General features: G+C 41.5%; 1 protein-coding gene and 2 long non-coding RNA genes across 3 annotated transcripts in view; 1 reads left to right on the forward strand and 2 right to left on the reverse strand.

Annotated features, from left to right (window-relative positions):
* Positions 1 to 6670, reverse strand: part of LOC120720726 — a 15255-nt gene extending 8585 nt beyond the window's left edge. The window contains exons 1-2 of the long non-coding RNA XR_005693027.1: positions 6117 to 6670; positions 1769 to 1775 (exon numbers count right to left, since the gene is read on the reverse strand). This is a non-coding gene — a long non-coding RNA (uncharacterized LOC120720726). The remainder of the gene's footprint in view (positions 1 to 1768; positions 1776 to 6116) is intronic.
* Positions 6671 to 9217: 2547 nt separating this feature from the next.
* On the forward strand, positions 9218 to 11473 carry LOC120720723. The gene is made up of 3 exons (XR_005693024.1): positions 9218 to 9893; positions 10318 to 10319; positions 11226 to 11473. It is a non-coding gene; the product is annotated as an uncharacterized LOC120720723 (long non-coding RNA).
* A 4983-nt stretch (positions 11474 to 16456) lies between these two features.
* On the reverse strand, positions 16457 to 18012 carry LOC120720719 (dynein heavy chain 5, axonemal-like). Its single transcript, XM_040010493.1, has 3 exons — positions 17255 to 18012; positions 17113 to 17187; positions 16457 to 16991 (listed from the first exon to the last, which is right to left on the reverse strand). The coding sequence occupies exons 1-3, from the start codon at positions 17453 to 17455 to the stop codon at positions 16848 to 16850; spliced, it is 420 nt and encodes a 139-aa protein (XP_039866427.1). The 5' UTR covers positions 17456 to 18012; the 3' UTR covers positions 16457 to 16847.
* Between the last annotated feature and the right edge of the window lie 6287 nt (positions 18013 to 24299).

Genomic DNA, 24299 nt, shown 5'->3' on the forward strand with positions numbered 1-24299 from the left:
GCAGCTGTGTTTCTAACAGCTTCTCTGGAGGAAGCCCTGCAACTCTAGAATCTCACCTGAGTCTGTGCCTGTGAGCTTGATGGAGTGCCTGAACTCCTCGATGACTCTCTCACCACAGATGCTGTGGTTGGTTGGTTCACTCACTATGTATTAATAGACCTCTCTGCATTGAATCATATCTGTTATTAATCTCTGTCTCTCTTCCACAGCATGTCTTTTATCCTGTCTTCCTTCTCTCACCCCAACCGGTCAGCAGATGGCCCCGCCCCTCCCTGAGCCTGGTTCTGCCGGAGGTTTACGTTGAAACCAAGCACACCATTAATTTTCTTGTGACATTACCAATAAGTTTGATGTGTCACATGGCCCTCTTCCTATTGCAAAAACAAAAGTTGTATCCAAGATGGCCGACTTCTAAATGGCCACCATGGTCACCACCCATCTTGAGGAGTTTGCCCGCTCACATATACTAATGTGCCACAAACAGGACTTTAATATCACCAACCATTCCCATGTTATTACGGTGTATCCATATAATGGCCCACCCTGTACTTACATTATAACCAATCCGCTCCTTTATCCTCACTTAAAATATTTTTCAGTGAACTATTGTAATATTTCCTCTTGGCCAACTTACTCTTACAAAAGACATGTTTAATGTTAATGAGATTTTTTTAACTAAATAAATAAAGGTTATATAAAAGTCGCTGCCAAAACTGATCGCAGCTTCTACTTTGTTACACGAATGTTGTTTGTGGCTCAAGATGACTTTATGTCACCCATGAGGGAAGCATTTGACATATGTTTCACATATTGTAGCCCAACAAGTTACTTATAGCAGTTTAAATATGAGCAATGACTTTTTGGCAAATACCAGAAATCAGTTTTGGCAGACAATCACTTTTTGGCACAACACCGGTGTCTAGCAGGTTTTATATTTTAGAAAGTTTAAAGCTCAGCTTAATAGAAGTCGTGTGGTCGTGAGTTTTGCATAAACAAATTTGTGCAAACCTCAATGAAGTGAAGCAACATTATAAAGAAGAGTGAGCCTAAATGACTCCCCAATGATGTGAGAGACTGATAGTCATACAGGAAACAATGACTTTGAGCTGTTGCTGCTAAACGTGCTTCTACAAGCAACTGAATCTTGGAGTGGACTTTGGTTTGTCTGCTCATAAATTGGTGGTTCATGATGATAAATGAACTTCTGAACTGGTTTAACATCAGTGCAGTGGCTGGTCCATTCCTTGATGTATATGTCAACGTTCAAAATGAGCCGTTTAAATCAGCTGTGTTGGATCAAGGACACATCTAAACCCTGCAGGACAGCGGCCCCGAGGCCTGGAGTTCCCACCCTCAGTGCAGTGGAAATAGTCTCGTGCCAGTCTTGGTGCTGCCTTTGAGTCTATATTGCCGAACACTGTGCGCACACATTTCTTTCCTTCCTAAACAAACACACATTTGTAAAGGAAAATTTAAATTGAACTCACAGTTGGCGGTTAATCGTTATATAGTTTAGATGTACACCGAGAGACGCATTTAGTGGGACTTTTACACCGCCACAGATTTTCTTCTTCTTTTTTGTTACATTATTGACATATACTAGATATTCTTAACGAAGCAGCAACAATCATGTCTCTGGTACAGGCACTTTCCACCATGCAGGCTAAGCTAAAATGTGACTTGAAACAAATTCTGGGTTTCCATTCCATAAAGGTTCATTTCATCTGGTTAAGTTAGCCCCTGAGGTAACAGTCTATGTGAACATAACATACTCACTGACTCACACTCAACTTGATTGATAGTGATTTCCTGAATCAGGCAAAGCGCACAGAGGAAATTCATTTGCATATGTTTGTTTTCACAGTCACTGAAATCCAAGTAGGCACGTTTCCCTTTTTGTTGTTGTTCTTGACACGAGTGCTTCAGTTATTTTCTCATCAGTATGTCAGGACAGAAAGGATTCTGTTGTGGATTTATGATCATCTCACGTGTGTCCATTCAAGGTTCAAGGTTCAAGGTTCTTTATTTGTCACATGCATAGTTATACAAGTATAACACACAGTGAAATGTAGCCTGACACGCTCCTCGACATGTGCAAAAAAATTGGGGGGGGGGGGGGGGGGGGGGGTGTAGAGGAAAAAACATTATATATATATATATATATATGTAGTATATACATTGGGGGTGAATGTGCAGTAGTAGCAGCAAGCAGGTGAATTCTGTACATTAATATGAATAGACATCTGACTATTTTACAGGATAGACAATATAAACATATTTAAAATTAAAGGAATGAAATGTACATTGTGCCTTGGTTTAGTGTCTGGAAGAGTCCTGACTCAGTCAATTATAGATGATGTGAGCGGGCGGGTGTGTGTGTTTAGGGCACGGATGGCTTGGGGATAGAAGCTCCTCTTGAGTCTCTCTGTCCTTGCCCGGAAGATGCGGAACCTTCTACCAGATTGCAGAAGTTGGAACAGTTTGTTGCCAGGATGGGACGGGTCCTTCAGTATCTGCGCTGCTCTAGTCCGGCATCTCCTGGTGTAGGTGTCCTGAAGCGGGGGGAGAGCAATCCTGCAGCAGCGTTCTGCTGTACGGATCACTCTCTGGAGAGCTTTTTGGTCCTTCACACAGCTGTTCCCAAACCACGATGTCATGTTCTGTGTGAGGATGCTCTCCACAGCGCCTGTATAGAAAATCCTGAGGATCTTTGGAGAGACCCTGAACTTCCTCAGTTGTCGTAGGTGATACAGGCGCTGCCTAGCCTTTTTGGTCTGGACCTGAATGTGGGCAGCCCATGTCAGGTCTGAGGAGATGTGGACACCAAGATACTTGAAGGACTGCACCCTCTCCACTGGAGCTCCATTGATGATAATGGGCTTGTAGTCTCTGTGCTGACCCCTTCTGAAGTCCACCACCAGCTCCTTGGTCTTGCTGACGTTCAGCTGGAGGTGGTTGTCCTGGCACCACGATGCCAGATTCTTCACTTCATCCATGTAGGCCGCCTCATCGTTGTTGGAGATGGCACCCAACACCACTGTGTCGTCAGCAAACTTCACAATGGTGTTGGAGCCATGGGTGGCCACACAGTCTGAAGTGTAGAGGGAGTAGAGCAGTGGCGAGAGGACACATCCCTGAGGTGCTCCTGTGTTGATGGTGATGCTGTTGGAGAAGCACCTGCCCACCCTCACCACCTGAGTTCTGCCAGTGAGGAAGTCCAACACCCATGCACACAGACGGCTGTTAAGTCCCAGATCCCTCAGCTTTGTGAACAGTCTGCAGGGCACTATTGTGTTAAACGCTGAACTGTAATCAACAAACAGCATTCGCACATAGTTACCCTGTTTCTTGTCCACATGGCTGAGAGTGGTGTGTAGGACGTGGGCGATGGCATCCTCTGTGGATCTGTTGGATCTGTAGGCGAACTGCAGCGGATCTGTGGTGTCTGGGATGGAGGAGGAGATGATGTTCTTCAGCAGCCTCTCAAACACCTTCATTACTACCGAGGTCAGTGCAACTGGCCGGTAATCGTTCAGGGATGAGGGTTTGCTGTTCTTGGGCACAGGGATGATGGTGGATCTTTTGAAGCATGTGGGGACCACAGACTTCGCCAGGGACTCGTTGAAGATGTAAGTGAACACACCTGCTAGCTGGTCAGCACAGCAGCGCAGCAGACGGCCGGTGATGCCGTCTGGCCCCGCCGCTTTCCTTGTGTTCACTCTCCTCAGTGCCGCTCGGACGTCATGCTCCGCGATGATCCATCTTTCAAACTCTTAGATTGTGTAGACATTAATGCAGCTGTCAGACTGTAGGCCAGTTTCTTTGCACTGTAACGTCCTGCGTAAACCCTCAGACACACAACAAACAGATCAATAGTATCTGAAATTCAGAGTACGGATCTTTTTACACATTTCTCACAGAAAATCACCTAAATCGCTTTCGTGTGAGATGCACATCATGTTTGCCTCATAAAGACTTGCCCTGTATGTATTCATTTCTTTTGACTTTCACGTGGAATTGTCACCTAATATAACAGGTCCATCAGTAAATGGTGTCTATCTTCAGTTTCTGTCTCCTAGACTTTGTCCCTGTCAGGTTACAGCTGAATAGATAGTCATATCATGCAGAGACTGCATCGTACTATAATGCTCGTATGATCGCGTTTGTCACAAGTGGACTGGTCTTGTTGAAACTTTGCATAAACCTTGCCCAGTAAACTGTGAGTGCTAACATTTCTATGGCATATGCAAATACTTTAGACAAATCCCACAGTTGTCTATATTTGTATATTTGACAGTTTAATGAAGCATTTAGAAATCAAAGGTCAGATTAAAATGCTGTATCACAATAGAATGTGATATCACACAATACAATATTTGTAATATCACACACAGCATGAAAGTTTGCTAGTGTATATTATAAAAATATTACAGTATGTTTGTATAACTTTATCCCCTCCTAGTTTTTAAGATACACATTTTGGCCCACACTGATTTGTGATCATATTCCTCTGTCCACTAAATGAAGATGGAGGCTCTGCTCTTTATTTCTGTGTTTCTCTGGAGAATCCTGGTAACATGATGGCTTTCTGTCTCTAAACACACACGAGCTTAACTCCGAATGAACATGATCAGAGTTCATTGAACCAACTCTGATCAGTCTTTTCTAAGGGTTTCAAGCCTTTCTTGTTCGAGCCTCTCTTTGTTGTTGCTACAGTTATGTGTAATTATTAATAGTATTGCAGATGTTAGCCTCTGCCTGCAGTGTTGATGTGGGTAAAGGCTTTAACCATGGATTAGCGGCAGGTCCCAGCTTGTAAATTGTGGAGCATTAATGCCCACTCCAGCTCCTGTAACCAAATATAAACAGTTGGGATGAGAGTTAGCTCAAGCCACTACAACAGCCAGCAAGAATGATCTGTTCATGCTAGCATTAACAGTGCCTATACACATAGCGACACACGGGGGAGGGGCCTAACTAATAACCAAGATGACTACAGGCTTGGAGGTGCTAAAAGTCAGATATACCAGGAGCAGTTTGGGCTTTAGAACAAATTTTGTGTAATTATAACAATATGTAAATTAGGACCTGGTTACATATGATGCTGCTGATTTTTTAAATCTAATTTTTACGTTGCATTAATTTCTTTTTGTCAGACAGGGAATCAAACAAGTTCTGTTTTCTCGAATGAATCCCACTGTTACTTGTTTGTCCTACCAACAGGGATGTTTACATGGTATTCATGACTGCTGCACCTGATGACTTTCACAGCTTGAGGACTGCAAACATTTCCCAACAAGACATGAGTGGTGGGGTGATCGTTGGTATTCCTGATCAGGTGAGGATCTGTTCCCATCAAACCACCAAAACCAGTTTATCAGGATGTTTACAGGATGAAGAATCCCCAGTTATTCTTTGTGGTTAGAATGTGCCTACATGTGGCTGTGTGGGATTCTGGCTTACTTTAGGGTCAGAGCAGTTGGTATGTGGAGCAAATACTGACACAGTCAGAGTGGGCAAACCAGCAATAGGCTTGTTGTCATACCTGGAAGTCTGAAAGCTCCCGATGCTGGATGGTCTTTCTAGTTTTTAATGACAGGTCGTCTAACAAAGCTTCCATGAGGTGCTATAATGGAGACGGTCCTTTTCAACGAGTTTCTCATGTCTTATCCTACTTTTTTCTTTTTTTTAATTAACAGGAGTGAGAATTTGAAATCCTCTATATTGACATGATTACATTTCTTCTATTAAATGAGAAGTACATTTTGAACACAGTACAGTGAACACAATATCCAAGAAGCTAAATCTGGTGAAATGGTTTCTTTAGCTGTCAGCCTGAAAGGCTGATTGGGGTATTTTTGTCACCTTGCATGCGGGTGGCATGGACACCCGACTTTTGTGTGCATTTATCAAAAAGCTTGGATGATTTTGAAGATCAGTGGCATTCAACTCATGATCAGCGTTCAAGTTTCTTAAAATCTTGTAACATGATAACTAGAAAGAAGACGGCTAGGATTTTCAAACTGATCCCATAGATGGATCTACTATGAAGCTGAGGGACAGCACTGCTTAAAAGATCCTTTTTAAATGATTCCAGCTGTCTGATTTAATGAGACCACGTGTGCTCAAGTTTCCTGCTCTGACTCGGCCTCAGAATGTCTCGAGGCAGAAATCAAGCACACTCAAAGGAAATAAGCGTATCAGTGGGCATGTGCTCAGCACGCAGAGTGGGAGTGACTAAAGGTGCCACTGCAGAGCATCGCAGTTGTTTCGTGTGATTAAGTTGTGTGTTTATGAACCTGTGAGTGTTAGTCCTTTTGGCAGGATGACTCGCATGAAGCTGTTATAATTGTTTGTGCATGTTAAAGTTATGCCTCAGTTCTTTGATACCATGTTGGTAGGATTATTTGGCACTAAGTTAATAGCAGTGGCTGTAATCTCCCGCAGTCATTACATCCAGCGGTATTACAAATAAAGGACTTTTCTATTGTTTAGTTTAACTGTGGCTAGCTTGCCATGTCCGTGCCTTATGATTGGCAGTTTGTATGACGTGCTATTTAGGCAATATATGATCTATAGTGACCCCTTGTGGATATTGTGAGATATTGCTGTGTTGAGTACATTATGTTTTCAATTGTTTTTCTAGTTATTTGTGACTCTACTAATGATAAAATTGCCTGTTTCTGTTTCCAGAAAACCATTGCTTATAGTCCCACATACTATACAATGATAAGTTCAAGTATGGCTGTACCTAATTTGGATTAAGCCTGGCAAGCACTTTGATGTAAACATTTCTTCTGTGGGACTTAAAGACAGTTAACCCAACTCCTGGACTGCTGCAGTCTTCCTGACAGAAAGCTTAGGCCAGGCTTGTATGCCCAGTATATATATTCTATAACGTGTGTAACTACTTCGTTTAGTTGTTTTTGTTTGGATTTAGTTTTGATTTTTTTCTTTTCAGTGTATTTCAGTGTCAGTAATTTGTGTAGTGCTCACTCACATTTTCAACTGGAAAAGACCTGCAATAGAAACGTATTTAGGAGCAAACAAGTGAATGAAAAGTTTGACATCATGAAGCCCAAACAGCACCTAGTTTTCAACAAAAACACATAACATAAGAGCAGCAGTGACGATGCAGCTGACACACATGAACCCATTTAAACTGGTCCCAGTGTTTTTAGCCTAACTTGAGTCTTGAACCATTGGGGCAAATGAGAAATTCCAGCAGTTCTTGAAAGCAGCAACTTTTTTGTGATGTTAGGGACATTATGGTAACTCGAGGCAGAACACCATCCAAATCTTGGTAAATAACACATGAAAGAACAAAACAAACAAACATGGTAAAAAGAAGCCAAACGTGTGATAACATTGTTCCATCACGCTCACTCACTATTCTCTCAACCTTTGCCTTCACGGGGCTGCTGCAACAATGTACCTGGGATTACCGTAATGATGCAAATATTAATGAAAAGTGCAGAGTTGCTGCTCTCAGGAATCATTGGACTTCTTTTAGTTGAGGAAATGGATCAGGAGTTACGGTAGTTGCAGATGTTTAATACAACCCTAGAAAAGAGCTTTCTGTAGTGCTGTGCGATACGGAAAGATGTTTTATGTATCCGATACAAGTAAATACAGGGCTGATATGATCTATACTTTTTAATGTGGATGATGCATCATCAAAATGCCAAATTGTTTACATTTTCATGACCTTTAAGTTGTTTTTTAGGGGGCTTCATCCTAATGATTATTAATGAGTTAAAACCGAGGACAGAAATAATAAAAGGATTTAGTTTGTAGCCCATAGTTTAAAAACAGTAATCACACATCATCCCTTTCTTTAACAGCAACACAAAAGGATAATTATATTCCATTAAATCTGAGCCATATTATATTCAGTATATTTATTTTAATTTCAGTAAATGTTTGTATTTAAATGACATGTTTCAGTGAGATAAATGTGTTATTTCAAGGTCGTTGCATCATTTTTACTTTTTGAGTTGGCTAAAATAAGAATTAGCCAGTTGCACTTTAAAGTAATATAACCAACATATCGCCACAGTGATCTACCTGGATATTCTTCAGAGCATGCTTTCTTGCATGTGACAACAAGAGACCTCTCGGTTGTCTGGTGGAGCATTTAGCGCCTCGCTACATGTTTCCAAATCGGCCTTTCTTCTCAGTGAAAGCTGTCCTAGAGAAGTAAAGCAAGTTTGTAAGTTTCTCTCTCAATGTTTGTAACGCATTCCCACGTTAAGCTTAACAACCGATATATGGAGCGACTGCCGCGCCTCCTCTCCCCCTCCCTCTCCTGCTGCTACTTCAATCATGAAACTGATCAATGATCAGCTGATCGCAAGTTCCGTCTCTCATGTTTGTTTCTTCTTTGCGCCAGAAAGAGGAAACCAGCAGATAAACCACAGCAGCACATTTAAGCTTGATAAGCTGTTGTTAGAATTTATTTAATATTACTTTAATGCCTAATGCTATAAGTAGCTGACAGCTGGTAACTGTGCAGGGGCGGGTCTAGCACGGTTTTGCCAGGGGGCCCGCTGGGGCATTAACAGGGAAAAGGGGGGCACAAAGAAATACTTTTCTTTCTTATTCTCGTTTAAAATGTCTCGCTTTTAATAAATAATTATCTGAATCTTACAACCAAAGTTTTTATCTAACGTAAAATGTATAGAAATCTAATATTGTATATAGTAACTATTAAGTCTAATATATACCCTAGTAAGCTATAGTACTTTTTCCTTTGGGAAGATACCATCTGTGCAGTCTGCAGTTCTGTTGAAGAAAGATGTTGAATCTATTTAATTGTTGTTGAAAAATAATTGATTTCTGTGCATTTTTTTTAAATACATGCATTAAATTAAAGTCGATTATGTCGATTAAGCATCACGAGGCAGAGGGTGGGCGATGGTTCCCTTTAGTTGTTTTTGCTGGGAGTTTGCAACCCTGTTAGTTAGGTTGTTTAATATTTCTGCTAAGTACTCTTTAAAATACCAGAATAGGGAGGATGGAGCAGCTTTAAGTTTATTAGATTGATCAGTGTTGCTGAACTATGAAATATTTTGGGTGCAGTGTATTTTTTGCATACAGGTATAACTGAATAACTTTAATGTTTTATTTTTTAAAACTTGAGTATGAACTTATACAAAATAAAGAAAGATATTTAAAAAAAACTGTTTTATTGATTATAAAAATACGCTGTATCGGATTCATATCGATACTGGACACAAAAAAGTGGTATCGTGCGTTCTCTAGTCCATACAGGAGAGAACCAGAAACTAAAGAAACTAAATTGCGTGTTTACCTTTATTTTCACATCAGTGTCTGTTTTTTTATTATTATTATTTCAGCATTTCAGCATCTTAAAATATTTTTTATATAAAAGCAGTCAAAATATTTTTTTTAACAGATGAATCATTAAAGGATGGCAATTTCTAAAATGGTGACCAAAAGACCCGTGTGTTTTCTCTTTTGAATAATAATAATTATTATTGCTCATTAATAAGAAAACTATTTCTAATCCAATTCAATTTTCGAACAATCAATAAAATACTTTATTACTAAAATGATGAATAACCGCAACCCTAGAATAAACACATTTTAGAGAAACTTGTGATTTTTTAGATGATGCAGTTTTAATTTGATAGTTTTTCCGCTTTGGTAACTTTGCTGTCCTCGCCCTGAGTTCCTTAGTTTCACCAGCTAGACAGCGAGATAACGATGCTCCAATAACCAGACTTATTTTCCTTTCTGCGCTGATTTATTCAAGAATGGCCTCTGACCATTGCCTTCTCTTTGACCATCGTAAAACTGAAAGTACAAAATACTGTATTAGCTAACTAACATTGTAAACTAGCTTGTTACACTCTTACTGCAAGCTAACAGTAGATTACAGCTCAGTATTCAATACCATCGTTCCCTCGAAGCTGGACAGGAAACTGCAGGATCTAGGACTAAGCAGCTCCCTCTGCAGCTGGATCCTTAACTTCCTGTCTGATAGACGCCAAGTGGTCAGACTGGGCAGCATCACCTCATCCCCCATCACACTGAACACTGGTGCTCCACAGGGGTGTGTACTGAGCCCTCTCCTGTACTCACTCTACACCTATGACTGCACAGCCACTAACAACTCCAACATCATTGTGAAGTTTGCGGACGACACTACAGTGGTGGGTCTTATCACCAATGGTGATGAGACGGCTTACAGGGAGGAGGTCAGCGCCCTGACCCACTGGTGTCAAGACAACCATCTCACCCTCAACGTCGCAAAGACAAAGGAGTTGATAGTGGACTTCCGGAGGTGCAGAGAAGTACACACCCCCATCACCATCAACGGCGCTGCTGTGGAGAGAGTGAGCAGCTTCCGCTTCCTTGGTGTACATCTGGCTGAGGATCTTACGTGGTCAGTACACACAAACAAAACAGTGAAGAAGGCGCGGCAGCGCCTCTTCTTTCTCAGGAGACTGAAAAGATTCGGCATGAGCCCCCGCATCCTCAGGACCTTCTATCACTGTGCCATTGAGAGCATCCTCACTGGATGCATCACCACCTGGTACGGCAACAGCACCGCCTACAACCGCAAAGCTCTCCAGCGAGTAGTGCGGTGCTCTGAACGGATAATTGGAGGTGAGCTTCCCTCCCTCCAACACATCTACAGGAAGCGCTGCCTGAGGAAAGCGGGGAGGACCATCAAGGACTCCAGTCCCCCCAGCCATCAACTGTTCAGACTACTTCCATCAGGAAGGAGGTTCTGCAGCATCCGGTCCCGTACCAGCAGACTGAGAGACAGCTTCTTCCACCAGGCCATCAGACTGCTGAACACTTCATAGACACCTCAGCTTCACTACTGGAACTTCAACATTATGCACTCCACACTGTACAGTAATGCCACTTGTTTTGCACATGTCCAACTACCAACCTCTGTATATTTTATTTTATTGTTTACTCTATTTAATTTGTAAAATATGTACACACACACACGCGCGCGTAGAAAAACATATTTAGTATACACATCCAGTAATGCATGCACTATTATATATTGTACATATATTTATTACTCTCAGATTTAGCCGTTCTTATATTTTGCTTGTTTTACGTTATTGTATTTTTGCACACCTCTGTTGCTTGTGAAGCTCGCAAACAAGAATTTCACTCACATGTACTGTACCAGTGTACCTGCACATGTGATGTGACAATCAAAGTGATTTGATAACAAGATAAAACTTTCAAATGTACAAATTATCGTACCATTTTTACACAAAACAAAAGATAATAATTATTTTATCGTCACTCATACTTACAGACATATCTTGTCCAACAACATTTTAAGGTCCATATCAGCTTAGGACGATAACTTTCCGCCATCTTTGATTTTTTCACGTTCTCATTGTTCCTTTCCCAAAGTAGTCAAACCCATATTACAAAGCAGCCACTAGAGGGAGCTCTAGGGCCGTTTACAACCATAATATCCAATTTACCTTATAAAAGGCAGAACAGTAACTATAGTGTTTGCAATAAATGGAGACATTTAAAAACAGAAAGCTATCATCTACTGTGATTCAAGTGTATAAACTAAACCACATAAAATGGCTTCAACTGAATATGGTCACGTTTTATTTTTTGTGTGGCCATTACTGCATTTTAATGGTGTTATAGATGCTGTCGAGGCTAAGCCTACATTTAAAGCCACTGAGCTGTTTGTTGGCAGGTTAATGCAATGTCACTGGTATGAATAAGCGCATTAAACTTAGTTCAATAACTGAAACCATACTTATCTTGTCCTTTAGATTTTTTATTCCAACACAATTTAACATAACAGCGCAGCGGTCACAATCTGTTTGCGCCTTCCCAACAACAACACACCTGCTGCTAATGACCTATCTACCTTAAATAGACACACCATATGTAACACAAAAGGTGACCCCTAGTGGCACACATGAGGTACCCACAGAAAAATGGCTCCTACAGATACTGAACACAAATATGAGTACAGAGAATTTCCAGCAGGCTTTTAATACGGTCACAAAAGGTCTCGAGGGATTTATCAGCATCATCCTGTGAAACTGGTTTTATGGTGGTTTTGATGAGAACAGATTATCGCCTGATCAAGAAGACCAACCGTCGAAGTCCTGTTGGGAAACCTTTGCACTTTTTCAAGGTGTGAGTATCATCGAGTGTAGCAGTGACGTCCTCATTGGTCGTTGACACAGTTGACAACTTGTTTGAGGGATGAAATTGTGGCGTTTTGGTCAGAAAGTTTATACTTGTAAATCAGACTGCAGAAATATTTCTGAAAATGTAGTGGTTTGTTTGTGGTTTGTTTGTTTGTGGTTTGTTTGTTTGTGTTTTTTGTTTCATTTTCATTGAACTACAGCAGAAACAAATTGGAAATGCCAAGTTATTCTAACACTAGTGGACTTGTTAAACAAAACATTTGTTTCACTTCTTTCTCAACATGCACCATTAAGAACAGTGGACCAGCATAGTTGGTCTGCATGAGCACACTTACTGCAACAGGTGTACATGCTGAAACTGGTTGCTGGCAGCTGATGTGAAGAAATGTCTGGACACATCAAAAGTTTTCTTTTTCATTTTTTCCTCCCTTGGATAACATACACATGGCAAATAAAAACATGTAACTAGGGTGACGTGAAGTGTGTATCATCACATTTAACTAAAATATAATGAGGCTGTCCATCTGTGAAGTAATTGTTCCTTCAAAAACCACTGTGACAACAGAGTTTATTTCATTCATTTGATGGTTTTCTATTCTGTATACTGGAACTTTTTAACACCCCCCCGTCCTCACATCCTTGACATGAGACTTTCTGCAGAGTTGCACATGATGAATGCACACAAAACTTAAAGTGTTGCTGTCGTATTTTTTTGGATGTGGTTTGTTGTCATAATCAAGAACGTGTCTTATTTTTTTTATTTGTTTTGTTGCTGATCGGCCATTGGACTGCTGAGCCTGCAGTGAACAGCCAGTCACTGACTCTTGATGCTAGAGCTCTCTCTCTCTCTCTCTCTCTCTCTCTCTCTCTCTCTCTCTCTTTCTTTTAAATAAATAATACGTTTGTTTATGTTTTTGACTTGTTATGGACTCTGACTGGCAATGGGAGGGCTGGCGGACTCATATTATGGAGGTGGAGGGTAGACACATTTTGTGTGCAAGAGACCACATACTACAGTGGTGATTGACACAGACTTCAATGGACATTTAGGTGAAACTTATGAGGTGTTGGGTAGGGGGGTTTTGAGAAATCTAGAAAGACAAGTGGGGCAGACAGGAAAGGCCGGGAGGTCAAAGCAGGGAGGAATGTAGCTAAAGTGCAGCGCACCAGGTCAACATTGGTAGTTGAATCAAAATGACGGGACCATCAGGAGATGCAGCGCAGCTCAATGAGGAAGTTGGACTCAGAGACGAAGTTGAAGGCGCAGAATGCAGGTATAAAACAGGCTCTGGGTAGTAGGAAGAACTTACCAGAATGGCTCGGGATAGTACAGCTTTATTGAGATAAACTGCCAAGAGGGGTTTGACGTCTGCTCTGCAACAGAAGAAAGGGAAAAAAGAAAAGTGATTTTGAAAGTATTTGAAGGAAGAGATTTAAAAAGAAAAAGAAGTGTAGTTAGTGAAATGAAGAAAATAGACCAAGAAACTGGGAGGCGAGGCATGTAGCAGGAAGAGGTGACAAAGGAAAAGGCTCAGTGCCACGTATGTGAAGCTGGACCCCAAGGAAATGAGGGAATGAGACTTGCTAGGCAGAGAGTGAGTTTGAATGGATGTGCAGCAAAACCTAAAAGGAGCACCAAAACAAAAAAGATATATTGACATAACATAGATTGAAAGAAGCTGCAGGTGGCACAGCAGCTTTAATGTCTTCCAGACAGGAAGTTTTGGAAAGAAATATCATCATTTCCCAGATTTTACTATCTTAGTGTTCTGTAACAAAATCACTGTTGTGCGCATGGTGTTAGAGATGATGATGATTACAAACAAACTTAATGTGCTAGTCGTGCTTTTCTTGAGGGATTTGTCCTTCCACCAGTTTTCATGTCATTGGAATCATTTGTATTCACTGATTCTGGCACTTATTCCATCAAACCAAACTCCAAGTAAATACTTTCGGGTTTTTGGTTTTGTCAAAGGAACTAATGTAAAGAATGCCTGGCTGTGCACTACACCACGCAGTGGGAATTTGTCTTCTCCAGTTAAATTCAGGATGAACTTGCTTTATAACACAGACCTCAAAAGTAGCCGTTATAACCCCAAACACAAGAAAATGTGATCTACAGCACAGTGAGAACTGGCAACTCTTATCTGGAGGGTCAGAGTGAATGAACTGGACACCTGTAGAAGCAGGATTTGATTTCCACTGATTTCCTTTCCGATCCGATACCAAGTAAAACTCAGGGTGGTATCGACGATACTGATCTGATACGATACTCTGAACAAAAACTTATTTTTTTACTCTCTTTTATTTTATCTCAAATTATAGCGTCATAATGATCACAGGACATCAGATTACTTGTTCTTATCACTTAATGATGCAGAATTATCATATAGAAATGAAAAACCTGAAGTTGTGGCTATTTGTTGCCTGCCTGCAGCATTAAAGGACTCCGTGAGAGACGTCTGTCTCGCCCTGGCAGCACCTCTCCCTCTCCTCCTCTTCAGTTCGCCTCAACATACGCTCGTCATCTTCTGTGATATGATTCACTCTGAGGTGTTTGACCAGGTCAGCGGTGTTACCACAACACCTCACATTCTTGCCACATGTATGGCAAACCACGTCTCAGCTGTTCGTGGAGGTAAAATACGTCTGCACGTGACTCTGTTTACGCTCAGCCATTGTTGTGAGTGTGCACGCCAAGGGGCCGGACACAATGACGGGTATCGGAGGAATCGATATTTCAGTATCGATCCGCACATCACTAGTTGAGATACGTTTTAAAGTAGTCCAAGAAACAAATGCATATTTTCCCGAACCACTGTTCCTTGACTAAGGTGGATAACGTGATGAGGTCAAGGAAGGGTGTGACGGAGATTTGATTGGAAAACTTGCAATTGTCGTCCGTTAAAGTTTCACGTTGGCTTTTTCATCTTGAAAGCCCTCTCTGCTCGTGTCCAACCCGGGTGAACAATCACAGATGTGAGAAATGTAAACAAACCGTCCGCAGAACGCTGATCAGGTTATTTTAAGCGCAAGAAAACAAAAACGTTGCGCTCACCGTCGGCGTCACGGACGAGGGCTGGGGGTCCGGGCCCGCCCACAAAGGTCATTGTAACACAAATCATACGATTGCTAATGAAAATGCTATAAAGCTACATCGCAGATAAGTCTCTGGAGTAACAATCAAGGCCATGTTAGTTATTTGATGAATAGTATCTGTGCCACTCATGGCGCATGACTGAGGAGGACGTTGACCTCTGCAAGTCAGGAAAGTCTGCTGCTCATTGTATAAATATGAGATGTTTTTCAAAAACCAGCCATCATCTCGGAGGCTGACTCCAAAGTACCACCTCACTTCAAACTTGCAAAACAAGTCGAGTCGATGCGAGCGCACTGCTGGTTTCTAGTTAGTCTTTAAGGATGACAGCATGAGTCTGCTCCTTTGTATGAAATAAAGTGAGTCGAGTCCATGTGGTCTGGCACCCACCCACATTTCTCTGCTAGTGATCCATGAGGACTCCACCTTGTTGCCAGTTCTCTTGTGTGGAAGCTTCAGGAAATGACAGCTTCACTCTGACGTGTGTGAGCTGTGTGAGGTCTGTGGTTAGAAGTTTACAGTGTTTGCTCTTTGTGTCGTCTGTAATATGCTCTATGGCTTTAAAAAAATGGCCACATGTTTCTGTAGCTGAATCTGTCCATCTCTGACCTTCTGAGACTGTATTTTCAAACAGGGACGTTCTGACTTTTCTTCACCTTGTACTTCATTCTGCAAATGTTTTATACTCTATTAGAGTTATTACATTATTCTGTTATGCTATAAAATCAACCCCCATATAAGATCGTACTTAAGAAATATATTTAAAAAACCTTCCTGTGCAAATAACCCAGGTTATCTAGAAGAAATAAAAACTGCACCGCAAACCAAACTCAGGCGTTCGACCTGTTGAGCTCGGGAAACTAACTGGTGTTTCATTTTAGTGAGTGCTTTGTTAGATTCCTTCATTTGAACCAAATGAAGTTGATTAAAGTTGATGCATTGATGTGTTTGAAGTGTTTTGTTAGTTGCGATGGATCTCCTGCTGTCTTTTTTCCTTATTATTAAAAGAGGATTTCTTTGAATTTCAAACATCCATTTCCTGTTTATCTGGTCCCGGGTCACAGGTGCAGCAGTCTAAGCAGAGAATCCCAGACCTCCCTAAACAACCACTTCCTCCAGAATATCCAGAACAATACTGAGGCATTCCCAGGCCTGCTGAGAGATATAACCTCTCTAGTGTGTCCTGGGTCTGCCCTGGAGACTCCTCCTCATGGGACATGCCCCAAACACCTCACCCAGGATATTTTTAATCAAAACATCACAAATAAGTCGTCAGGTCTGATGGTCACATTTGTGAGATTCAACCACCATAAAGCAGAGATCACACAGGACACACTGTGTAACCCTCAGCTCAGGTGTGTTCAGGACATTTGCTTGGAAGAAGCCGTCTGTGGATAAATCCTGCTCTCCACCTCAGCTGTCAGCTTTATCCAGAGAACGGCCGTCCTGACTTCCAGCAGCCCCACAGTCCTCGTTTCTAATAAACTGGCATCACTGAAATGAACTGTCTGCCTCGCTGTTCAATAATCTGCTCTTTGCCAATTTCCCAGCAGAAGCTTCCACTCATATCAGCATTTTTCTGTGATTCTCACATGAACTAAACATAAAAAGCTGAAGCCAACCTCAGAGTTCCCCGTAGTGAGGAAGAGTTTCCTCTGAGCCACAGCTGAGTTTGATGCGTCCACAAAGGAAGACTGACGGGAGGACAGACTCTGGGAGAAAGGCAGATATTAAAAGATATGAATACAAAGTACGCTGCAACAAACAGGACAGCAGATTATGAAGAGCGGTTAGACCTTCATGTGTCAGTCATTGAAATGTGATCAAAGTTACCTGTTTGACATCCTGATAGAAGAAAATCAGCTTCTTGGATCCGTTTGCAGCAAAGAATTCATGGATCAGACTGAACTGGAAGAATCAGACATTAATGACTCAAAGGTTCAACTCTGAGGAAGGATCACGTCTCTGAACTTACTCTGTCATCAGAGACGATGGCGTCTTCCACCGCCGCCTCCTCCAGGCTGCCGGCGTCTGCCAGCCTGCTCATCGGGTATTTATGTCGGGCATCCAGAGCTGCCCGCCGTTCCTCCTTCACGGCTCTCGCCTGTTTGGCTACTTCTCTCCTCGCCTCATTGGACAGCAGCATCGTCCTTTTACCAGAAACCTGGAGAAACATCAGCTCAGTCTACAGACGCAGAGACCAGTGAGAGCTTGGCCCAAACATCTGCAGGTTTCTGAGGACCACGTTTGACCCTGACTGGAGGCATCGATTCTGAGTGTGACTGCCTAAACTGAGCTACTGTCCCCCCTCCACTGAGACGTTCTCCTGTGATGTGTCATGGGGGGAAGTGTTCCTCACGGTTGGACTCGTGACAAGTTCAGTCAGTTTATTCAAACTTTAAAAAGACGCATTTTCAGTCTCTGGATTTCAGCAGAAACAAATGTGAACACAGCACTTTTTGATTGAGTATAAAAGGATGAAAGAGTCAGTGATTAGTAACATTGTTGCTGACTGATGCTGTTGTAGAGCTGTCTTTGGATCCTCACCTTCCTGGAAGCCTTCCCTGGATCGCTCATATATCATTAACTTGTTTGTGTTCAGTAGAATCAGGTGTTGTGGATGCAGGTCGTAGCTGTGTGAGGCCTGTACAGTCAGCGCTGTGTGAGCGCTGTGTAACGTTAGCTTAGACTTCTTTCTGTTGTTATCATCCTTCAGGTTAATGTTGTTGTCATTATGCAGAGTTTGTTCAGTTTCTATATTTGTCATCTGTTTGGGTTCAGCTATTCATTTTCACAATTAAAGAGTTTTGTTCATTTGAATAAAATATATTATTTTTGATTTTGAGACCTGTTTATATAGGCCTACATTCTTCCCTGCAGCTTCCTGAGCAGCGGCGACCTCTGCAGCTTGTAAAGAGAAGTGAAAAAACAGGCCTAGCACAATTTCACTTGTGTAGGCAGGCGTATTCAGGGTGGGACATATACCATAGTTTACCTTAACAAATGTAACTTTTAGATGATGCAGACCCCTGTCACTGTAACACTGATGGCACATCTCTGTAAAAGAATTCACCTCTGAATTGAAGTTTGCAGTTAATAACTTTACTAGTTTGCTGTATCATATCACAATAGAAAGAATCTCAAGAACTGTAATGTTTGTCATCTATAATGACTGTCAAATAAAGTCTATCAGAATCAAGGTGACAGTTTCTTTTCCATTTGTTGTGACTGTGTGTCAGTCATACTGACCTAAAATAGATCAGCAACAAAACATTTCTAAACCACTGACAACTGGATTGACTGGAAGACACAGCAGGTGCTCTGATTTGACCTTTTTGTAGTCAAGTAACACGAATCATGTAGGAATCTGACTTGATTTCACCTTTTGGCCGTAATAAACTGTAGAAAAAATAAACATTAGATTATCATAGTTTTGTAAATTTAGGGTCTGTGTGATATTACATTGACCAACAGAGGGAGACAGATCACAGTCTGAGCTCATCCAAACACCACAAGGCAGGAAAGATTTTGTTGACGTCATACATCTGTTTGGAATATCAGCAGCATACCATGTAAGTAAATAATGAAGGTAAATGCAAAAGTAAAAAAATAGATTTAGATTTTAATGGTGTTTGGCTGTACCAACATGCCTTTTCCTTTTAAAGGGAGTCCAGTCATCCTTTCATTACTATATATAAAGTAATGAAAGAAAACCCCAGACCCTGCTCTCCCTGTACAGGCTGGAAGGACATCCCATGGTGCTGCCAGGGGAATCACTCAAGGTCAGAGCAAATGTTATTTATTTTTTCAAGGATCGTGCACCACAGTAAGTTAACCTCACAGTAGTAAAAGATGGCTTGTCCCAGATTTAAAGATTAGTTAATTTCCGCCTGCAAGTCCTTGGCAGAGAAAAATGCTAATACAGTTGAAATCTGTGACAGACACCCTCTTTTTCCTTGTATATTAGGGAGTTGAGTTGCAGGTTTGAAAGTGGGTTTTTTTGTAATTTAGTTAGTTTAATGGGATTTTGTTTAGACTGGGGCCATTTTGTTTATGTTAGTTTTGGCTCTCCTTGAAGTTAATGTATGCTTTCAGTAAAACAGCCTTTCATTTAACCAGTTTAAACTAACTAAACTGTCTGTCACAGTTTACTAACCTGGTTAGTAATGGTGAAAAGCTGCCTGGAAAAGTCAGCTAGCAGGTTGTTAATGCATCACGTCTAAAAACAGCACATTAATGTAGATCCCGAAGGCTGCTCCAAAAAGATCAGATTATATTTTACATTTTTGTTCAGTTCAAATGATCTTGGTTTTTTCTCAGAGAAATCTACTACATCATGTATATTATTTTTATGTCATGTGTAATTTCCATTGCAGGAATTAATTTCCTTAATTAATTAATTTTAATCAGAGTTAAATTAAGAAGGGACAGCAGTAAAAACTCCAAAGCAGCAATGTCATCAATACACTGCACTTCCAATTGTAGAACGATTGCACTGTGTTCTTGGGGAAGTCTGGACTGCTGTGTGAACTTGAAGTCTGGACTAGCGAGAACTTGTGTACATGAGTATTTAGAAACGGCCTAACAGTCTGCAGTCTATGCACTCACCTCGTGTAATGCCAGCTAACAATGTAAGCTCCTTAATTAACAGTAACAAAAATCACACAGCATAGTACATTGAAGGTACTGACTTTTCATCCCATCCCATTTTTCTTATGAAGTGGTGTTGTAAATGCATTCCTGCCCGTGCACTGCTGGCTCTGGGTCCATGTGTAACTGACCCCACCCCCATTAACAGGACGCTTACATTACAGCCTCTTTTGCGTGTTTTGTTTGGGTTTCCAGAAATCAGAATCAGAGAAACTCTATTCATCCCAGATGGGAATTGAGTAAATAAAAAACTATAATTAAAAAAAGGGCTCCGGGTTGTACTCAAACCCGGGCTGGCAGCGAAACCTGCACCCAACGGTGCCAAATCATCAAAATTGGATAAAGATAGAGAGGGGATAGCATAATATTTGAAACTGGAAATGACTGCCATGAAATCTATTTATTTCAACAGAGTAACTGTATTGTGATTACCACTTTTTTTTTTTTTTTTTTTTTGTCCCGTTTGGATCTTTAGCCATCAGAATTGTTGTCTTAAGGCCAAGAAAGATGCCAAGCGGATTTATTTTACCAAGTGGATCATCATGGCCTTGCCATATTGGTCCATTTGATTGACCTTTATTATAATTATGAATTTATTTTATTTTCAGTTGCTACAAACGGGACAGACATGACTGGAGGATAGGACAGGGAGAGAGAATGAAAGAAAGAGAGGGAGAGAAAGAAAACCAAAGGGGAGAAGAGACGGTGAGAAGGGGGGGGGGGGGGAAAGAACAAAAAAACAAACAAACAAACAAACAAAACACCTGGGTCACCTGTATGGAGAAAAAAAACAGAAGAGAAAGCAAACAACAAAGAGCAACATAATAAAAAAACGGCACCATCACAATAAACTAGCTAGCAGTAGATATCAGTAGATACTAAATAATAAACGATATTGTGCACCAACGCAAGATAAGACAGCGCACAATGTGCTTTGAAGGCAGCAGCCAAGAAAGCTGTAGTCCACGTCTGTGAAATACCTGTGTGTACACCTGTGTGCATACCTGTGTGGATCAGCATGCTTGCATTCCAAAGGTTTCTCCCATGTAACGATCTGCTAGGGAGTGTGGGGGGGGCCACAGCCCGTCCTCCAGGGTATGAAGCAGGTATGGAGGAGATCAAAACTCCAGACATCCAGAGGCCCCCAGAACACAAGAGACCAAGGAAGACCAACAGAGGGGCAGCCCGCGCCACTGTCCCAGAAAGAGCTGAGGAGAGTCCCAGATGAGGGCTCACTCAGCAGCCGCGGAGCAGAAGCCAGGGGAGTTTGCAGTGACGCGCCCGTGAGCTCTGCCGGCAGCCAGCCGTGCCTGAGTGACCGAGCCCCAGGCCGAGAGGCCGGGGGCACCCCACCTCCGAAGTGGCCCGAGCGAGCCCAGGCTCCAGGCCCCGATAAGCGGCGCCAAGGAGTGAGCCGGTGTGTACCCGGACGCCCATCCCCAGACACAAAGAACCACCAACGCACCGACACCTGAGGGAGTCCGCCACTGGCAGGGGAAGTGGTGGTGGGTGGAGATGGGCCTCCAAACCTTGGAGGGCCTGAGATGTCCCCAGAGAGGTGGCGTCTGATACCCAACCTGACATATAGACACAGACATACAGGCACACACAGACAACAAACATCCATTCCCACCCTCATGCTCTCATATGCACTTACTCCACACTCAACCAACGTGGAGACAGACATGAAGAGACGCTGTACACACGATCACACGCCCCAAGCGTACTCTACGAACCGGGTCTAGGTACCCTTGCCCCTGGAGGGGGGAAACTGCACCCAGACCCAGGTGGTGTTACCCTTTTCCCTGCGGTGGGGAGAGGCCAGACCGCCCCGATCCGCAGCAGCAGGGAGGCCCCACAACTCCAGAACCGCAGTCGGACGGCCAACTCTATAATCTATGATCTATGATCTAATAATCTAGATCAGGATAGCATGGGACTAAGTCCATATCTGGACAGTGGAAGTCAGTTATATTCACAGACAGCTCTGCATTTAATGTACGAAGCTAATTATTTGATACAAAGGCAACTGAGCTATAACATTATGAATTACTCTTGTGATCCCAGTAATTGTAATTGTAATTTGTAATTTAAGTATTTATTGTCATTGTCAGAGAACAATGAAATTGCGTTTGGGGCTTCCGTACAACCCTTAAATAAAATAATGAAGAAAATAATAAATACCCCTTAAAACCCAAGTGTAAATATTTAACCCAGTGTGACTCCAGTGCAATAAGACAATCCTTAGCAACAACATGAGAACATGACAAGTAATGTTCATAAGAAATTCAGACAAAGACCTGAGAAACATGACAAAGTACAACAATGCAACCCGTTCAATATTATTGTACTGTGAGATATGATGTCAGATATGATAGTTATCTATTTAAGAAAGAGGGGGGGGGGGGGGGGCAGGAGGGGGAAAGAGAATAAAGGTATGATGCACCAATGCAGACCAGTTCAGTGCTATTAAGAAGTTGGATATGGTTATTGTCCGTGAGAGGGGGGCAGAGAGTTCAGGAGCCTCACAGCCTGTGGATACAGGCTGTTGGCCAGTCTGGATGTTCTGGCCTGTATAGACCTGTACCTTCTCCCTGAGGGCAGCAGATGGAAAAAGGTGGCGCGCAGGGTGATGTTGGTCCCGCAGGATACTGTGCACCCTCCTCAGACAGCGAGTGGGGAAGATATTACTAATCTCTGGCAGACTTGTTCCAATAATTCTGCCAGCTTCTTTCACCACCCGCTGGAGTGCTTGCTGATCGGCCTTGGTCTGTATTGTCCTGTCATTGTTTTAAACCTTTAAGCATTTGGGGGATATTATTTAATCATTATGTACATTTTGGTGCTTGAATTTAATACAGTAACACAAAAACTGAATCCTATATTGGCCATGTGATCTGATATTCATTTGACAAAAATGTCAAAACATATAATTTGCTAAAGCAAACTAACTCATAAATGTCAAGTGATCCAGGAATTTAAAGCATTTTTCTTTTATAGTCAGATCACATGGAGGTACAGTACAAAAGTTATGCTGTTCCTTACTCAGTGAACTGTTATGTAAATTAGACCTCACAAAACGAGCTAACTGCAACATCTTTGTTCATACACAAATTTCTCCACAGTACTTTTCTTTATTCAAATCAGAAGCAGACATCCGTATTATTAGCATATTCTGAGAACCATTTCCCTGTTGTAATGTCATATTAAACTTTAGCTCTATGTTGTAGTGGGATCTCTGTGTCTTTTGCTGAAGTGTTTAGCAAGAATACAGCTCAACCATATCCAGGTGAGATTTAAAAAAAGTTTCTTTCAACAGAAATTATTATTGTGATTACCACTTATTTAAACAGTAACTGTAACAGAATACAGTCATATTTTGTATTTTAAATACAAAACGCCGGTACATGTATTCCGTTACTCCCCAGTGAAGGTCAAAATTTGACAGCTTTCATGCTTTGTGCAAAAACGAACATTGCTGCGATTTCTTTTTTCAGTGGAAATTTAGTGAGGTTTATTTTTTTTGTGTTTCATGAGGAGAAATATGCACTCCAGAACTGTTTGTAGGTGTGCCTGCAATAAGAATAGTCATGCATGCTGTTTTGCTATTGAAATTCTGTTGTCACTCCCTTTTAATACAGATAGAGTTGTGGTCAGAAGTTTACATACACTTACTATAGGCATTTACCAAATATTGGTGGAGGTGCATGTATATATTTGAGGCTGTATGTAGACTTTTGAACCTGTGTGGATGAGTCCAAAATAAATTCCAACTTGTCCCCCCAAGTCTTGCTTTCTTAAAGTCATTAAAGGTGTATGCTGCACAATCATTCCACCCTGGAAAAAGAATCGTTCCAAGAAATCATCAAAAGCCCAAAAGTACCATGGCATTCATGCCCATGACGAGAGGATAAAAACTTCTAACCAGAACTGTACATGTCAGTGAACTGCAGCATTGGAGAATTCTGGTAAGTTAATCTCAACATTTCTGAAATTCTTCAATATAAAATTATGAATATTATTTTTTTAAAAGCCCCCCAAAATAGCACAGACAAGAGGACAGAGCATTTTTTTTTTCTTTAGATTTTAACATCATATAAGAATTTGTGAACCCTGAGATTGAGAAATAAAGAGACAACTTTTCTGCAACAAATCTTCTGCAGCATTAAATTGGATGAAAGAAGTTTATTCTGGTTTCTTACATGTGATCAACTCAAATCCTTACAATTCCTCTTCATGTTTGTCAGAAGACAGTCACGTGATTATCAACACATTTTAAGAAATTCTTTGAACAAGTAGTTAGACAAACAACAGTTTCAAACTGGAATCAACTGCTGAGTCTTCTCCTTCTCCTTCTCAAGGTGTACAGG

This window comes from Simochromis diagramma, unplaced genomic scaffold (genome assembly GCF_900408965.1).
Source record: "Simochromis diagramma unplaced genomic scaffold, fSimDia1.1 OVJJ01000667.1, whole genome shotgun sequence".
NCBI classification, from domain to species: Eukaryota; Metazoa; Chordata; class Actinopteri; order Cichliformes; family Cichlidae; genus Simochromis; species Simochromis diagramma.

Bases quoted from the DNA above. Each gene is read 5' to 3' on its own strand.
- LOC120720719 (XM_040010493.1), bottom strand. From the start codon at position 17,455: ATGTTTCTCCAGGTTTCTGGTAAAAGGACGATGCTGCTGTCCAATGAG. The intron at 17,188-17,254 runs GTAAGTTCAGAG...TGATTCTTCCAG, and splicing joins CCATCGTCTCTGATGACAGA to TTCAGTCTGATCCATGAATT. The intron at 16,992-17,112 runs GTAACTTTGATC...CCTTTCTCCCAG, and splicing joins TCTATCAGGATGTCAAACAG to AGTCTGTCCTCCCGTCAGTC.